This window comes from Cyrtonyx montezumae, unplaced genomic scaffold (genome assembly GCF_038088225.1).
Source record: "Cyrtonyx montezumae isolate F1298 unplaced genomic scaffold, pur_monq_1.0 scaffold_7, whole genome shotgun sequence".
Taxonomy (NCBI): domain Eukaryota; kingdom Metazoa; phylum Chordata; class Aves; order Galliformes; family Odontophoridae; genus Cyrtonyx; species Cyrtonyx montezumae.
Genome location: NW_027072078.1, coordinates 29,599,500 through 29,618,540, shown reverse-complemented (window position 1 = coordinate 29,618,540; position 19,041 = coordinate 29,599,500). Strand labels below are relative to the sequence as shown.

Below are 19,041 nucleotides of genomic sequence, written 5' to 3'. Positions count from 1 at the left end.
ATGTGTTTCACTCAGATTTTATTCATTCCTACTATGACACTTAGACAGAGGTTTCTCTTAACTCCTTAGTGCTGCTAGGAATCTCAGATAAAAACTCTAACCTTTGACTACAAACATTCAAAATTTGGCAAGTGTCACCCTTGATAACTTATCTATAAGGATAATCTTTAGAAATGCAGTGAAATTCTTCACAGCCTCCTATTTGTAATCCTCAATTCACTTAAGACTGATCTATTTATCAGAAGGAAGTAAACAAGAAGACATGTCTTACAGACTCTGCAGCATACATCTGTTGACCTCCAGCAAGACATTTCTATCTCCCCACTGAAAAGTGGTACTAATGCCACTGGTCTGAGGTCATGAGCTCATATATTTCTCATACATTCCTCTGTATCCATCAGTGCTGATAGAACAGGTTGCTATATTCCTCTTTCCATCACTCATGTTCATATCAGAATTTAACCCCAGTAAATGATGTGGCAAGACAGAACACTGTCTGCAAGCAATCTATAACACTGTTTAGCTACAATAACTCGTTAGTTTCTCAGTTTAAAAACTAGCCTCACCACCTCTAGTCCTGCAGCAGAGCTGGGAATAGGAAGGTTTCTAGCAAAGATGAAGTGACAAGTAAATTGGTAAGTCTATAGGCTTAGCTAGATTCAACGAAGAACCCGCAACCACATCTATATGACAGCATGTTACTATTTCTAATCTCACTCCCAGGGAAAAAGGAAAAAAAAGCAACTCTGGACTGACGATATGGTCTCCTTGGTTCCATTTCAATCCATTTGGTTTCAAATTAAGCAAGGTATTTGCAATTAATATTCCAAATAAGCCTTTCAGACTGAGAACCAGAACACTCACCTGTTCACACTGTGCTTCTGTAATAAACTGACCAGAACCAACAATGACACATGAATTTTGTGGAGATTATGCTTTTTGTTAATTGGCTTCATTCAAAACAATGACAAATAGTAGGACAAATAGATTAGACTAGTTCAGTGCAAGCCATGGTGGCAGATGAAAGAGGACTGAATAAGGAAAATGAAGAAAATCAGAAATAAGCAAATTACACAGACACGAGATTAGTTCAAGCCCATTGTTGATGAAAAGAATTGGATTTTATCACTCCAAATAAGATATTCCTCGTTGTCACATGTTCAAACTCAGCAGTGACTGCACTTCATGTACCAATATATGCGGGCATGACTACAGTTACAGTTTGCAAGTTACAGTTATGATGTGCTTGGTGTACCAAGCTTTCAAGAAGCATTTTAATACAAAAATTACATCCTACATTTTTGGAGAAACAAGACAAGCAATATTAATATAGTGCAAGTGATTGGAAATCAGCATTTCTAAAAAATGATTCAAGTATCTTGTATGAGAATTAATCTGAACATGAGTTCCTAATGCAGAAAAGAGTATGTGTATAATAATGTATACAGTATTTCTTTTTTATATTGGTGCTAGTAAAGGGCCCATGTGCCCTTTGTTCACATTCCTCTAGAACCGTGAATGTTAGCAATCTTGAAAAGGTTCAGAGAAAACAGATGTGTGAGAACACTTTAGGCTTAGAAACCTCAGAGCTCTCAGTGGCTCAGTACATACATATAGGCTTTTCAAAAGACAACTATGAGTTGCTTTAACCTCAACCTATATATTCCTACAGGTAAATAAGAGCAATACCATCAGGCCAGTAGTAAAGCCTACAACTGCAACTAAGGCTGGAAGTTACAGTCTACAAATCTGTACTAGAATAAAAATAAATCCCAGTCATAAAGGGCAATTAAGAAATTAATAAGAGAAAGTAGCAAGGTTTCCATTGTGAGCTATTTAAAACTCAAGATAGGATGTTCTTTTCCAAAAAGTCATGTTCTTGCCTTAATCAGCTCATGAATATCCTGTGTGTCACATAGAATCTCAGACTAGACAATCACAAGTCTTCCCTCTGGGCAGATGATCTATTAATACTTACTTCTGAATTAATGAAGACTGAATAAACTGAGAAAGACATATGTCACTGAAAAGAAACCCACCACTACTGACTAACCAAATATTAAATTCAGCAACAACTCAACAGGTTGTTCTACTGATACACAGTACAAATCAGGTCAGGAAGCATAGACAATTATTACTTGCAACTCAGAGACTGATAATGAGATCAGAAACTAAAAGTACAAGGGCTCCAGCTAGAAGAGAGTTGAATTTAAAGATTCTAGCTCTGTGCCAGCACTTTGCAGGCAAAGCAGACTACAAACGGGGACGCAGCAAATCATTCTATACCATGAGATCAAAAAGAATAATTGTCACAGTACTTGTATGATGCTAAGTAAAATTTCCTTTTAAAACACAGATTACATGGCTTAGGGCAATCAGTCCATGTATAAACCTGAGGAATTACAACATGTACAGCTAATATGCATAATTTTCTGAGCACAAGAACTAAGAAGCATTTGCCTTTACTTTTTTTTCTACTACAAGGCCTGGCCACATTCTCCCATTTGTCCTAAGTTTTTGTTTTGTCTCACAGTTATCAGACCGAATGTTGATTCTATGAGTCAGAAAACTGCACAAAACTGATATTCTCATGACAAGCAAGAGAAAAGACAGGAAAATGTGAGGAACAAGTGTGCCTTCATTGTTCTGTCGTTTGGTCCTACGCATGGCACAGTCTGAACCTGTCAGTTCCATGTGCAATTGACAAGAATTAAAGTATGAGGTCTTTTTAAGGAGTCCAAAATATGGTATCAGATCTGTGTCATTATTCTTCAGTTCTCCTCTGCAAATGTGAGAGACACTGCAGTAATTACAACACTAAAGAAACATAAATTGGATATTACATGGATATAAAATAAAGTTGCATGCTTCCATAGTCTTCAGTGAAATACACCTGCCAGTTGAAAATACAGCAAATTTCTGGCTGTAGATATATGAAAATAAATCACTGAATGAGACATTTGTATATGACAATGATTAAAGTTTACAAAGCTTCTTGGCAGCTTTAATTTCCCACTACTTGCAACAACTACTGCATCTTCCGATATTATTGTGATATTAAATATATAAAAAATATTAATCCATTAATGGGGTGCACGTAAATAAAAATGCATCCATATTAATCTAAACAGATACAAGTTTTCTCATCAGCAAGACTTCAAGATACTCAGTTGAATTTTTTAAATGCTTATTTTCAGGAAAAGAACTTAACAGGTTCATAGAAATGGAATACTTCTAAGTTGAGAGTCACGCCTTATTATATTGATCAAAATAAATTTGCTCAGGTAAATGACTGAGGAAAACTCACCTTCCAGAAATTATCTACTTTGCCATAAACGAGAGATTGATTCTGCCTTTTGATGTCATTAATGTGTTTAATGTCACTGGAATTCAAATGCTGCTCTACCACAAATCCAAGGAAGCTGTTATCTGGAGTGTGAGCTGTAAGAAATGGAACATATTCAAAATTTCTTAAAGTATTAGTTAATGTTACAAAAGCATTCATGTTGTCAAGAAAATAGGCATAAGGAACATATTCAACAATCCACTTCACATTCTCACTGAGAGAGAGATTAGCTTACCTTATTTTTGAGAATAGCTCTTATTAATTTTAAGTCCTTCTGCATATGCTAGTGAAGTAAGCAGCTATTTTCTGGCTCATTTCCTGTAATAAAAATTCTGCAGCTGGACCAAGGCCAATGATACTGGCTTTTTTGTGTGCTCAGCTTTATTTTACTATTAGAGATAAGAGAACCAGAAGGAATCCAGCTTGACAGTCCCAAAGATGCAACACCAGTAATTTGAAGGAACACTGGATTTAAGCTTGTTTATGTTGCTCAATGTGATAAATTTTAGGAAATTATTTGGTCTCACCTCCTATACTGAAAGAGCCAACACATTCTAGCCTACAAAGTTCCACCATGCAAATCAGAACACAAATTTCACTGTTTAATTCACTGCTTAATATTGAAAAGAGACAACTGAAATTATCAAAACTATTTTGTTAGTTGCAAAGGATATATAATTTACTCTTAATTGTCTGCATTACTTTTAGCCTTCACTGGTCGTTTTTTCAGCAGTGACTTCCAGCATTTCTAGACTGTTCTCCCCTTATAAAGGTAAAGAGTTATAGGCTCATTACAATGAAGTTGGTGCTTTGTTTTTTTTGTGTGGTGGTGGTGCTGGTGGTGCTTTCAACTGTTTATTGAAAAGGTGTTCAGCTTCTGCTAAGAATTCATCACTAATGTACAAAAACTACTGGAATATGTTGGTGTTTTGAACATAGTTTAAAAAGCGACACAGCCTTACATGCCTGCATAGAAGTATATCTGCAATAAAACCCAGGATCTCTACAAGTCTCACTTTTTACTTTTAACTCAATTTGATAGCTTGCAAGCACATTTTGCACAGTTAAAAAAAAAAGAAAAGAAGACAGCTCCTAGGCATATATGACATACACAATGTTAAACTCTTAGTCAAAGTTCTACAGCAAAATTCTATCACCATTATAAAGTTTTACTTTTTGATGGCTGAAACTCAGCCAGTGGGGTAACACAACAGAACAGAGAAACCATACACAGAGTACAATTCCCTCTGTTGTTATATTTAGTCCTTCAAATGACAATTATTCTTTTTCTACAAAAAATGCCTCAGCAACAGCTAGGCACTTGCTTAGGCCCAAGGACTTTTCAGCATTTAGCAAAGTAAATGGCATGTGGCAAATATGCCTGAAAAGGGGCTTTTTTACTTCCTTTCATATTTTTGGATAAGAGACTGCATTCAACGGAGAGGCAAGGCAGTGCACACTCAAAAGAAAAACCTTTGTTGAAGTTAGTACTTAGAACTGGTGGAATTCAGTGCCTTAAACATCACTGGCAGGAAGCACTCTGAGTTTTAAGCAAGATCATTCACTTTTAAAGTACTAATGGTGTTACTTTGCAAAACAATTTAAATAAAAAAATAAGAATGCAAAAAAACCCTCATGTCTCTGGAAAGCTCAGTGAACAGTGAGGCATTTGGTATTGTGCCACAGGTTTGAATACAGCTTGCTTGTTGCTCAGTAATAATTTTCTGCCCTTATAATCAGAGTTCTCAAAACATAATAGAGCAGGAATCTTGGGAAGGCATCCAGGGATCCAATCTGCCATAAAATATTTACTGATGCACATATCCACTTTCAATCATAACCCAATAAAGATGCTGCTAGAAAAAAAAAGCAAAATCCTTGACCAATCTATAATACTGTAATCACTCATGCTTCAGAAAGCATTTGCTTGCAATTTCTTTGCCACTTTTTCTGCAAAGGAAAAATAGCAGTTGTTTCCAGTATTAAACCCAGAAATGCTTGCTTACTGAAATTTCAATACAGTCATACTCTTCTGAAAAATTGATTATGAAGTGATCTGTTGTAAAGAACAGAATACATCAGTAGTTTATACTGCCATACATAATAGAGACATTCCCTAGGGAGATGTACTTCTGCATTTCTTGGAGTGAGTCTGAGGAATTGCACACAGCTGTACCACAAGAATTCATGCAAATGCTTTCCTCAGTGCACCATCACCCTTGGTGCTCTCTTGAGCAGGATTTCACAGTCAAATTTCCTAATACTTGAACTACTGAAATATAGCACATTTGAGCCTTTGGCTCCTTTTCCATGTATGATATAAGCCAATAAATATTAGCAAATCATGTGGATATGGAACAAGTTCTGCTCATTAAAGTCCAGTCACTAACTTTGCAACCACTCCCAAGCCACATTTCCCCACCACACCTTTTGTTAGTTGGAACGCCTCTTCAAAGAATTTTTCAAGGCAACTGAATTCAAAAGCACGTCAGCTAGACAGCAGTGTGTACACTTCTACTACGAAGGGCTGAAAAGTTGGAAAGATGTGACTAAGAAGTCTAATCAGAAAGAACAGTACGCTCCCTGGCCATAGCCTCACAGACATCACCAAACTTTGGACATCAGGCTGATCACTACCCAGGGCTCCTTTTTAGGTGGGCTGAGAAGTTCCAGTACATAACAGCATATTCTTTCCTCTTTCCTAAGCCTCACATACCCTTAAGCTAGCTGGCAGCAGTGAACCTTTTTGCACCTTTCAGATATAACAAAATTAAATTGCTCCTACAGCAAGCAAAAGAATGATCTTTTGACCCTAGAAGTTAGTAACATTAAGTCAAGTCTCATGCAAGAGTAGGTCAGGTAATCATTTAATCTGATAAAGTTTATATAGAACTCATAAGGAAATGCACTGCTCAGTTGTGGCATTTCTGCTACTTTCTCCTCATAACTGCACCGACAGTACAGCTTATAACAGTGCAAAAGTAATTCACAGAAGCTTGAAGGAAAGGCCAGCCAACACTTTCCACAGGTACCCTGAGAGTTCCCTATCTTTATTCGTACTGATGTATTTTTTTCCTGTGCATGAAAGTAAGGTAGAAAATCTGCACTTATGATTCTGACCCTTTATCTGCATTATATTAAACCACAGACTTGCCTTAAATAATTTGAACATCCATCTCAATGACAGCATTCTATTATTAAGCTCCAAATTCTTTACAAAGCCAGGGATACTTACGGAACATGGTATAGAACTGCTGGGGATTAAGGTTCCACTTTCCCCATGGTGTTTTGTGGCCTTTAGACTGAGCATAATGGGCGTGGTTAAACTCTGGTTCAGTTCCAAAGGAATCCAGAACTCTTAGCATACACCTAAGACAAAAAAAAAGATTTTCTGTAGATACATGTGAATATATCCAAATAAATATGTGTGCCTATACACAGAGTTATAATTAAGAGGTGTTTTGTTTGTATTTGGAACTGTGAATTATTTATAAACTGAATGTACATTTGAATTTCAAACATTTCTGCTACATTCACAAAGACATTACAATCAGCAAGTTCAAGGATATTTCAGACATTCAAATAACAACCCTGGAGCTTGTTTTGGAGTTTTTTGTTCTTACAAAATGAAGTCACGCTTGAACATCTAAGTAGAGCTTATGGGAATGAGACTATGGTCACCTACACTCCTGAGGCTCTGAAGCAGAATTTAGGCAGAAGAAGAGAGGATTCCTCTTCTGTTTTCTAATGCTCTAAAGTACTAGTACAAAACCAGTGCCAAGTGCTACGTGCCAAGATTAGACTAGCACTTTGTTTTTAGACAATTGTATTCAGTCTCCAGATTCGGACTTCTGTGTGGATTAAACCTACCAGGGAAGCACTGAAGACAGCTCAATTTGCTGAAGTCTTGCAGTCACATTGGTCATTTGCTTATACAACATTTTGTCAGAGACTTTTGAAGAAATAATACAAAAGTCAGAAATCTTCAATAAATAGTCTACAACTGAAAATCTGAGCATCAGATTACTAGAAGTCTAGATGACAGATTTACACTCAGTTCTTTACTGAAAATCCTATTATTCTCTTGAATAAAAATTAACCCAATTACAAGTCTCTTTATTTAAAAAAAAAAAAAGAAAAGAAAAAAGGGTCCACAGGACATGAAAGGTGGAAAAAAAATAAAAATAATACGAACAAAAGGGTGCACGTTCTTCAGATTCAAGAAGTTCCATTTTGAAAATGTAGCCTAGTAAACCACTGATATGGTTTGGGCAGGAACTTTACTTGCAGAAGTTACACTGACCACTAGGTCTACTGCAAGTGAATTCTATTATACTGCTGACTCTTCCATTCTTCACCTCTCCAATAACAAAATATGTTAGAAAGATTTATACAGGCTGTGTAACATTATGTGCTACGGTGCATTGTGATACAAAGACATGAACACTCACCACGGCAAACTGTGTCACTGGGCTTGTATATGGCACAAAACAGATCTGTAAAAGTTACTAATAGAGTGGCTGCAATTCCAAGTTTTCAGTATGTTCTATGTATGTCCCAAGCCCATATAAAGTGAGAAAAAACATAGCAGCAACTTTTACACTGCTATATGGAATGACACTGCTATATACAAAAGTACAAATGGGGCCAATTTACTTTGGTTTTATAACCTTCATGGATATCTTTCAAGCAAAAAGAAAGTCAAAATATACAATGATCCATCAAACAACAGAGCAGACAGATCAGTTTCTTGCAGTGTTTTATGTCAACTGTTCTCAATGAAAATATTTTACAACAGTAGCAATTATCTCTGCACTATACAAAATATTCCTGCAGGACCAAAAAAAATTCAACACTGTTGACTCATTGAGTAATAAAAGCCCTCTTATTTCTTGGCAGGCCTTGAAACAGAATTCTTACTGAATGTACAGCAAATGGATAGGTACAAGAGTACAGAGAAGTGAGAAAATGGCTGAGAGCTACTGGAAAACGGCAGCCCTACTGGAGTGTGCCTAAACATAGATGTAAGGAGCACTGGATTGCAAGCAAACATCTCAATGTGCTTTGTTTCTACCCTGTCTCCTGTATTCAAATGTGAGATGTATGAGCACTAATGGTCAGTGATAAGGTGTAACTGTGTCCAATGTAAACGGATTCTGAAGCAGTAGCACAAGAAATGCAATGCAACGGAAAATAAACTAAACAAGGAAGCAAAGAAAACAATATCTGTTTACAGTGTGAGGGCATGAAGAAAATCAGAAAGACTAGAGAAAGATCACAGCAGAAACGATAGGTGTCAGACTGATTAAGATATTCAGTGGCATGATTGGTTAACTCACAGCACATTAAAAACCAAACTGCCATATATCTCCTCTGTAAAAATACTAAGCTGAAACATTTTTCAGATTTCACAAAGATAACACTGGAAATCCTGAGAAGTAGTGTATTATATCTGTATTTGCAATCCAACGAAGCTAGACAGTGTTTGAAATAAAGTATGAAATTTATCTCACACCTAAAAACTGGAAAGCAAAGGATACATCTCTATCAGAGAACAGAGCACTCTCTTGACACACTGGTGTAACACTATTAAGTATTTTATAGTGAATGTGCCAGAAAGCACTCTTCTCATCTACCAAAGACTTTTACAAACCACAGATGAGTTCTAAATAGAGGATCAGAGGGTAGCAAACAGAAATATCAACATTAATGTCTTTTTTCTTCTGACACTGATGCAAACACATTTTGGATTTATTAAAAAATTATTGACAGAAGCAATCCAGGATTATCACCCTTTTTAAACTTAAATTTTTTCCATAAGCACTGGGCATAAGCACAATCTTAACTCAGCTGCCCCATTGGAAGAATTTACATGCATTTATGCACATTCCTCTCACACCTGAGGTTGTATTTTTTCTCTGTTTGTGCTGCTTCTTTGTCTATGCGAGCAATACCATCCCAGCAGCACCCATCCCTGTCATCAACCAATGCTTCTGCCAGTATAAACTATTAAGTGAAGGGCATGCATATGCCAGTGGCTGCACACAGACAGCAGACATTTTCCTGGGAGCAATCTGGTCAAAATCCAATCAGTTTCGATGTGGAAGCTCTGTAGGTGTGCTGAGCTCAGGGACAGCAACTTGCCAGCATGATACATGGGCTCCAGAGTGTATGGGCTCACGGCCAACCAGCACAGAACAAGAGCAGTTCACGTCTGTGCATTTGCAAAGCTTGCTGTTGGCATATTATCTTTCAGGCCACTCTGTAAACAATTTCAGAATGTAAAAACTTAGTCAAGAAATATTCCTCCTAAAACAGGTATATTCTGGAAAACATGTAAACAGCAGGTAGGTTGCTCATTTTTCAGGATACTTGTCATGCTAATTTGTTTCAAGAATAAAGTCAGTTCGATTTGGGACATATGGAGTGAGTCATAGCAAGAGAAGCTGAAGAAAAATAAAAAAATCAGACTCATCTGTGTTGTATGGAGGATGCAGGTGGTAAGAAAAGCAATGAGCTGCACTCCTCAAACTATAATAAGACACTAACTTTTATGTTACTTCCTTGCAAATAAACTGCATTTAAATATCCAGACTCGAAAACTGAAAAACATAGCACATCTAGGCATTCTTCTGCTTGAACATAATGTGCATTCAAAAAATGATACCTCTTCTGATTCATTCATGCTACTTACAGCACAGTTATACTACAGATAAAATGCACTGCTGAAAGTTGTTGGTGCCACAGACCTCAAAAGCACAAAGCAGTATTTTAGTTGCTCAGAAATACCTCTCAGAGCAGGTCATTCTTTTGAGCTAGCAGTTCTAGGAATCTGATCTCAGGTTGCCAAAACCTTCTTCAGGACTCAAGCTCTCACAAAGATTACATACAGTACTTCTATGAAAGGACTGGAGGCAGAGGTTAACTCTTCCACTCTATTCCAACCTCAAGTGAGTTGGAAACTCAACTTTCAATTATTTATAGTTGAGTCTGGTCTGCACAAAACAGACTGAGCTGACCAGCACATGCCTGCTGAAAAACCGTGGTGTTGAAGCAAAACATTTCTTTCAAGATAAGGGAATCGTTTCTGCTGCCATTTCATAGTAATGAGTGAAGAAGCAAAGTACATAAAGGATAAGAGCTTTAAGGCAGCTACATCTATGATAATGTTAATTTTACTGGAGCAAACCTAACACAAACATTTAAGTCTGGTCTTTTATACCAGACCTATGCCCCTTAACTTGAAAAATATTATTATTACAAACATTATGAGGTAACTCGAGATGCTGAAGAAAAAAAGTTTGCAATAGGATTCTTAAACAGGAGATAGCTTGATTGAAACTGTGAACTAATTCATCTGGTCTAATAAATTCTGGTAGTCTCTGCTAGACTCTAGACCCTGTCTTGTACAGTGACCTTGGAGAATAACACCAACACTACAGACATCCCAAACAAATGCAATGAAAACCTGAATTACAAAGGACTGACCCAAACATCTAAAGCCAACTGAAGGAAGTGCAGTATATAAGGTATTCTATAGGCAAGTAGAGAGAGACAGGAAATAAGTAATTCTCCAGAACCACAGAAGAACAAGCAGGAACAGAAAGTTTGCAAGAAATCAGTTCAAGAAAGACATTTAAATATAAAGTATGAAAGAATGGCAGTGGTATTTTTGGCAAAAATAACTCAATTAGGACAAATACACGTGATCTGCTTTTCAGCAACAGTATAAACCAGACGAGGTCCCATTCTATCCTCTGATAGTGCTGAAGAAGAGTAATTAAGTGACTTAATTTTCTTCTTTAAAAGCACACAAAAAACTAAACTACTACCTAAGGTATTTATTTACAATTAAGTCTACTCTCCTTAAACAGAGAAGTCAGTCAATACCACATATTAGGGATCGATGAAAAACAGACTGACTACTTAAGATTTAATGATTCATTAAACAAATAACAAAAATTGAACAGCTAATGCAGTAATCTCAACGTTATGTCCTATCTTCATATCTTTGCTACAGAACATGCCATACAGGAAATAAATTAAAAAAAGATAAGGAAGAAACATTTTCAATTCATACGCATGGTTTTATATCCTGACCACAGTACTGTAATATTACTGTCTAGTGACAATTATATCTGGCAGACAGACAATCAACTGTAGCTCAGTGGAAAATGGGATTAGCTTTATTAGCAGACTGCTACAAACCAGAATATCCATTTACTTCTCTACTTCATAAAAAGAGATTAGGAGTAATCTAATCTGCAGTTTTGATCACAGTACTCTCCTTTAAAATTATTCTGAAAAGATGCAAAGCTCTAGCAAATCCTGAGGCAGAAAGAAAACAATTCTTCCTTCAGAGAATGCCTTTCAATAGCATTTATCAAGTAGGATTTACTGGACTTTATGGATCACAAGAACAGCTAATTAAATTAGGAATAGAAAGTTCAAAGTCACTAATTTAGAGTTGATTTTATTTCATACTGACATATATCAGTGCATCACAATTGAAGCTTACTGATATCATGTTTTTAAGAGATATAAATCTGGTTCTGTAACTGCAGACAACAAGACCACCATACAAAGTGATTTCTTCTGACCACCACCTTACATTCCTAATGTTAAAAGATTATGGAAGCAGCAGTAAGTATGATTACTAGCAGGTTTATTCTTTAGATCTACCCTTGAAGAAAATTCTCTCCTCAGCATTTTTAGGGATGAGACAGAAAATTCTACATTGTTGTTGAGCAATAAAATCTGAATAGATAAATCTTCACAACCATTGATCCAGTTTGGCTACAAATACTGACAAAGAAAACATGCTTGGGTTGGATTATCCAAACAAATATCTTAATTGAATAATCTTTCAGTCCTTACGGGACAAAAGTTGAGGGTGTTGGTATAGAGAAGAGAGGGTAAGAAAAGACAATTACTCTGCAATATGATATGATTTCCAAAGATGAAAAATGTTCCAACCTACTACAAGTATTCCAGACATGCTTGGGAGAAGTGGTAAGGGGGGTATGCAACAAAGAAGTAACAGCCCCTTTATTTCAAAGAGGCAAGGGCAATAAAAAAATACATTTTTACTTCTAAATAATTTCCAATTGCTGTAAATAACTTCAGTATTTTGACATGTTAATCAATAGTAGTTCTTCAATAAAGCAGTTAAGAGGTCAAAGAACTATTATACTTACTGGTAATGCACCCACGATGGGCCAAGGGTTTTCTTAAACTGAGTGAGTCCTACAATATCAATGTAGATGAGTTCTACAACTTTATCTCCCTGGGTAGGGCAGCCAGATCTGTTACCTACAACCTTCTTCATAATCCTAAAAATAAAAAATAAAAAAGAAGAAACATGGAAAAGTATTACACTCACAACTACGTTGATTTTATGTTATTTTATCATTTACAGGAATAATTCACCTTTTCAACAAAGCCACTCTTTTCCTTTACTAATCAGTAGCTATGTAACAATACTGAAGTGCCTAAGATCCTCAACATTCATTAAAGAGCTATTTATATATCACTAAGTTGCTAATCTGTGATACAAGAGTCACGCTTTAAAAATAAAATAAAATAAAAGGAAGTAATGAGGTCTGAATGTTTAAAAAATGTGTTTTGAAAGTGATTGGAAAAAATTTCAGACTTCTTTTGACATCTCTATGGTGTAAGAGCTAAAAATGATGCCGTTATGTTTGCTATTAAAGAAAAAGATACAGAAAAGGTGTATGCTCTTAAGCTTAAAATGGATGCATTACGCCTAACGCTGTCTGCCTAATGCACAGTAAAAGATAGATGAGCGAGGCAGCCATCTGACTACATGAAAAATATTTTAAAGTATTAAAACCTTTATTTCACAAATCAGATACAGAGTGAATAACAGTATAAACTGAAGAAGAGGACATAGAATTAGGTTAAAACTTCTTACCACAGCTGGTAAAAGCACCTGGGATGTTAAAGAATAAGCTGTTTAGTTTGAATTTAACAACATTCATTTATGAAGTCTCGGGAGTCTGAAGCTAAGTGAAAACACATTATCTTTTTCATAGCACATATATTTAGCTCACGAAAATGATCTTGTCTGTTTAGTGAATTATCACTTTTATTTCATCCTTCAAGAAATTATATGCTGTGCTAATAGAAGCTTCAAAATTTTACAGTTTCCCCCTTTTTTTCCCCCTTTGTAATCTCATTTTAAAACTGAAAGTAATCTCCTTACTCCTTAAGCTCTGCCAGTGAAGCTGAAATCCTGATATCATGGCCCAGTAAGTAGAGAGACGTAATTAAATCACTCCACTGGACTAATTCACCAAGCGGGCCACCACTAAACGCATTCTCAGCAATCTTGAATCCAGATTCTTTTGTCAAAAGCCCCAGATGAACAAGAACCTGGGAAGAAAAGTTGTATGTTACTTATTGACATTAAACATGCAGGTAGAGAAAATGCTGTTTTGTCTGCTTTCTCTTAAATTCCAACCATATATGAACAGAAAAAAAACACAAAGAAACGTGAAGCCCAAAAAACCCCAACAATCAACAACAATTCAACACCTCCAGCTTCATCAGAGACCTTGAAATTAACTTAATTCATAATTTATCTTTAGTCACTATAAGAATGTTACCATATTACTTGCATTATTATATGCCAGGAGATCAATATCAACACCCCAAATTTGTCATTCACAAAATGATTTGTATTCTGATATACTTGCTCACGTAACAAGACAGTTTAGTTCAGGAAGGGTATGTTGTTATAAGCAAGCCATTTCCAACCAGGAAACCAGGAAAGATTTCATAAGAGTGACACTAGAGGAGAGTTTTCTCTGTGGTTCCTTGAAATTTGTGTTTAACTTTCTAACTAAGCTCAGCTCAGTTCCAAACACTTCAACACTTCACTATATCTCTGAATTGTTATTTGAGTGTTGGTACATATAGTCTAAGCATAAAGTCCCCCAGATACTAAAACACTTTTCCTTCCCTCTTTAAAATATAACATTCATTATTATTATATTATTATTCTAACCGTGATCTGGACAAATTAAAAAGAATTCATGTGTTTTGCAAAGCAACCTTAAAGGCTTTTAAAAGCATAGAATAAACACTAGAATATCCCATCAAAGTTGCCTGAACAAGATAGTACTGCGTTTGATTCTTTTTGAGCTTCTGCATTCTCAGATGATAAATTTCTTAAGCAGTCTGGATTGCTGCTTGAACAGAGAGTGAGCCTCCTCGAGAACTGTGGTATGTGATTCCTGAGAGCCAGAACATGGAGTCTGTATCTCACGCAGGGACTGAGAAGCTCAAACAAGGAGCCAAGCTGTGGTCAGGTAAGCTTCAAATGCAGCTGGATCATGACTGCCACTCAGGGTTGGTTCCAGTAAACATAAAGCAAGAAGGGAAAGCATTGTGTTTATAAATTTAGGCTTTATCTTAACTAGTTGAGCTAATAAAAAAAATTAAAAATTAAAACAAAATAGAAATTTTGATTTCAAGAGTATCACATTTTAAACTGACTTACTGCAGGTCAAAACAGATCCAATCAAAACCAATCAAAAGTTGTGATAAAATTAAAGTCTCCTATTCAAAACTAATACGATATTTAAAATTTTGTACAATTGTTGTTTTCTACAGCTTCTTAAACATTCCTATGTAATCTGTTTGTGTTAAATTCAGTTCCTTCTATATAGTTTCATTTAAGCTGAAGATTAAAGAGATTAGGAATTTTTTTCAAAAGCTAACTTATTAAACGTTTATAAAACCATGTGTAAGGCTCCACTGTAAAAATAATTTAAAAGACAAAAATACCCTCTGAAAAGAGGCAAACACGAGCCTTTTAGACGTATCTAATACTTCTAACACTGAAGTTGCTTTTGAAAAAAGAAGGTCAAAGAAGGCTAAATTATTGCAAGTGTCTGGCGTGGAAAATGTTCTAATGTACCTTCTTTCGTTTTCTCTTCTCCAAATTTTGTTTTTCTGCAAGTGATTTAATTGCTTCAATCCAGGTATCAGCCATTCGTCGGATACGTAACATCATCCACCTGAATTCCTCATGCCTTGACATCATTTTGTAGAGAGGATCAAAGTTGATACGAATTTCAGCCTTCAATAAGATTAAAAAAAAAAAAAAAACCAAAACACAAAACCACTAATGTTATTCTTCAAACTGTGTACCTACCAGAAGTCATGATAATTCCCAAATGTGAATTCTGAGCTTTACATTACTTGTTGCAAAAAACAAACAAGAAACCAACTACAGAAAAAAATATAAGCTAATTATATTAGAGATTTTTGTTCAGATAATTAAGATATCTTTATTTAAACAGACATTTCTAAGCCACATATAATATGTATTATACTTAGAATATATTTGTGACATTTCAGAGCGTATTTATTTCTGCAGTACAAAATTTGGTTTTGTTCCTGTGTTTGTAAAATGAGGTTAAAGCATCTTTAGAACAAAATATTAACTCAGAAAGTTATACTGAGGATTCAGATACATTAAGGAACTTCAAAATGAAAGGAAGTCTTTGATAATATCATGAAAGCAGCAACCATTACTGCAGTAATACTTTAATTAAAGTTAAATTGATCTAAAGCAACTGGTTTTTAGACCATATGTCAGCCCATATCTACATTTTATAATCAATGGTCACATGCAACTCAGAAATTATTTTAAAATACTTAAGTGCTGTAACAATTTAAAAACTCAAGAATATACAAGGTTGTTTCTAAAGAAAAAAATCAAAAAGTTACGAAACTGAAATTGATACAAGACTCTTCTATTACAGCATCGTTTATATTTAAAGCTCAGATTTATGAGACAACAAAAATGTACACATGTAAAGGACCAATGGCAGCAGGTGACAACGTGGTCACTTAATAGTGGAGAAGAGTCTATTAATAGAATTGTATCTTAGTATCTGTGTACAGTGTCTCATAATCTAAAACACAGAAATGTTTTTATTGAAAATCCACCACCAAGACTGCAGAATGACTGAAGAAAATACATAATCAGCTACATGTACACAGCCAAGGATTCTTCCCTTCAGCTTTAAGGAACTGAGGAACAGTGGCGGTGAATTCTAGTCTCACTAGCATTCACGTGAAACAAGATTCCAGAATCTTTTGCAGGAACTATAATACTGAGCTGTTTTTATGTTTTTGTGTTTTTCTTACCACTGTCTTTTGATCAGTTTCCTCATTAGGATTTTTTGCTCTCCAAGGTAAACGAGGACACCAATTTTCAACCTGTAAAATAATCAAACAAAAATAAACCATTCTATTCTACTTTCAGCTAGTTTATCAAACTCTGACTGCCTTAATATTACTTTCCTGTGGTCTGAATAAGTCATCAGCTGATCAGTAAGTCACTGCAAGGTAAATCTGCTTTCTGAAACCTGTCTTAATATGTCTTTCCTCAATTCATCACTTTTAACCGTGTAACAACCAAAAGCAGCACTTCAGACTGTAGGTGATTATAATGAATACGTGAGAAAAAACTCAAGCACTAGGTTTTTTATGCTTCTAGAACTTCAAAACTATATATATTTTCAAATATTTTGCCATCTCCCTAGGACACGTTCTATAAAAAAAGATGGATAAAAACCAAGAACAATGCTTTGCCTTGTAGCAGTCTACTATCACCTTCTAGAAAAAAAAAAAAAATCTGCAACAGCTAGTAGGTAGGGAAAAAACAGTGGAAGAAAGTCACAAAGTGGCCGTGTTCTCTAGAAATGTCACTTGTCCTATCCATATTATTGACATGAGATGATTTGTCTCCTTACTTCTGTGAAGGAGGAATCTCACTGTTGGAAACAAATCCATGAAAGCAAAACAGAAGCGTAACTGCATAGTTAAATGGGAAAAACAAAAGTTTATATGGCAGCTAGGATACCCCATCACAAACGGTTGAATTCACAACTTGCAGAGAATCAGAAGTCAGAATTGCTCTTCAGGGACTCTCCAGTCACAGATCTGTCAAAACACCATTCTAGCTTAATCAAGCTGCAATAAGCCTGAAGTATTAAAGAAAGGACTTAAGACTGTACCAAATAATTGCCTAGAAGAGCAATTACAAGAAAACAATAAATTAAGAGGCATCATAACCTCATTAAAAAGAAGAAACATAGCAAGGTTCAGTTCCTTGGACAGCTACATCAAAGCCTTAATTTGAACGTTACAACTTTATCTACTCGATATATTTAATGCAACATTGGAAAGCAACGACCTCATCAACTTTGTTTGAAATACCTGATTACTCATTGGCTTCCAGTTCTGCAAAGATGCTAGAAAGCACAGCAATTAACAGACCTAAGGTAAGTCGCAAATCACTAGAAGAGAGCTGCAAGCTCTGAATTAAAAAAGATGCAAAGTCTCAATCTCTGTCTTGCTCTCTCCCTGTCTGAATAATTTTGAATTTTTCCTATTGTTTAAATTGACCTATAGTTCAAGATAGAGATTTCAGGTACTACTGTATGTGCTTTTTTCTGGCACATGCGTTTCACACCACACCATCACAGATCTAAAGGAACTGAAGATTCTTCCAAGCTGAGTATCTTGCTGACTGAGATATAAACAGTACTTCTGTGCTTTTAGAAATATTCCATTGTCTTTCTAATATAAATTAGATTACAGTAATTCTGCTCACAGAAGCATTTCAGGAGTAGATACAAAGTACACGGTTGGTCTAGCATTCGTTCTCCCTTACAGATACTTAATGAATTCCTTTTCTCAATTTAAAAAAGAAAAAATAGCTTAACTCATCAGAAGATTTTTAACACATGCTCTTTCAAGTCTGCTTGGCTTGTTATTTCAGGACTGATAAATAAGGTAGGAAAAACACATAGGCATTCTCTCATAGAAAACGAAAAGGATTGTGCTTATTTTTGTAAGCCAGTGGCTTAGAAACCTAGAGCTGTCAGATGTTAAGATACTCCCAGGCAATAAAGATCCCAGCCATGCATGCATCCAGGAAGAATATATTATGATGATGAAACCAGCAAAAATGCTGTTCTGTTGTTCAGAACATGAGTTAATTTTACAGATAATTAAAGAGCAAACTGGAATTAATATGTCATGGTTTGAGGAGAAACTAAAAGGAAAATCAGAACTTGATTAGTGATAGCAAGAAGTCATAAAACTCAAACACTCAGCACTGAAGCTCATTCGACAGAAGTCACTTGTAGAACAGATATTATCATTTCTTTGCCTACCTCTCTTGCCTCACACAATACTTTCTAAATCAAACTGAGCACTTCGGCATTTCCTGTCCCAGAACATGCAATTTCTCATTTTCAATCCCACAACCTACTTCTAATTGCAGCACTTGGCAGGAGCTACAGTTTCATGAGAACTTTGTATGACCTAGAAAATAAGTGTCTATTTTACTTTTTCTTTTAATAAAGAACCAAGTATTGCCACTTCAATTAATGACTTCAGGGTTTTTCCACACAGAACACCACAAAGATTCCTATAAGTAAACATGAAACCTAAGTATTTTTCCTGGTTGCCTTGCATGACTAAACATGGTCCATGAAAGTACTCATTTCTGAACAAGGCTTGCAATTGCTCTTCTCAGTTTTACGTGTTAACCACAGCCATGTCAAGTTTTTTGTAAACAAAGCGCTACATTTAGTGAAAAAATGCAAAAGGATGCTCATGAAACAATCTTCCAGCAAATACCAGTGAAA

At 35.6% G+C, this 19,041-nt stretch overlaps 1 protein-coding gene across 2 annotated transcripts in view; it reads right to left on the bottom strand.

Moving 5' to 3' along the window:
• Positions 1-19,041, bottom strand: part of MGAT5 (alpha-1,6-mannosylglycoprotein 6-beta-N-acetylglucosaminyltransferase) — a 108,520-nt gene that overhangs the window by 23,546 nt on the left and 65,933 nt on the right. For both annotated transcript variants that reach the window (XM_065750334.1, XM_065750335.1), the window contains 6 exons: positions 16,529-16,600; positions 15,291-15,452; positions 13,572-13,741; positions 12,544-12,678; positions 6,582-6,715; positions 3,308-3,441 (listed from right to left, as the gene is read on the bottom strand). In XM_065750334.1, coding sequence (XP_065606406.1) covers positions 3,308-3,441; positions 6,582-6,715; positions 12,544-12,678; positions 13,572-13,741; positions 15,291-15,452; positions 16,529-16,600 — 807 coding nt within the window. The remainder of the gene's footprint in view (positions 1-3,307; positions 3,442-6,581; positions 6,716-12,543; positions 12,679-13,571; positions 13,742-15,290; positions 15,453-16,528; positions 16,601-19,041) is intronic.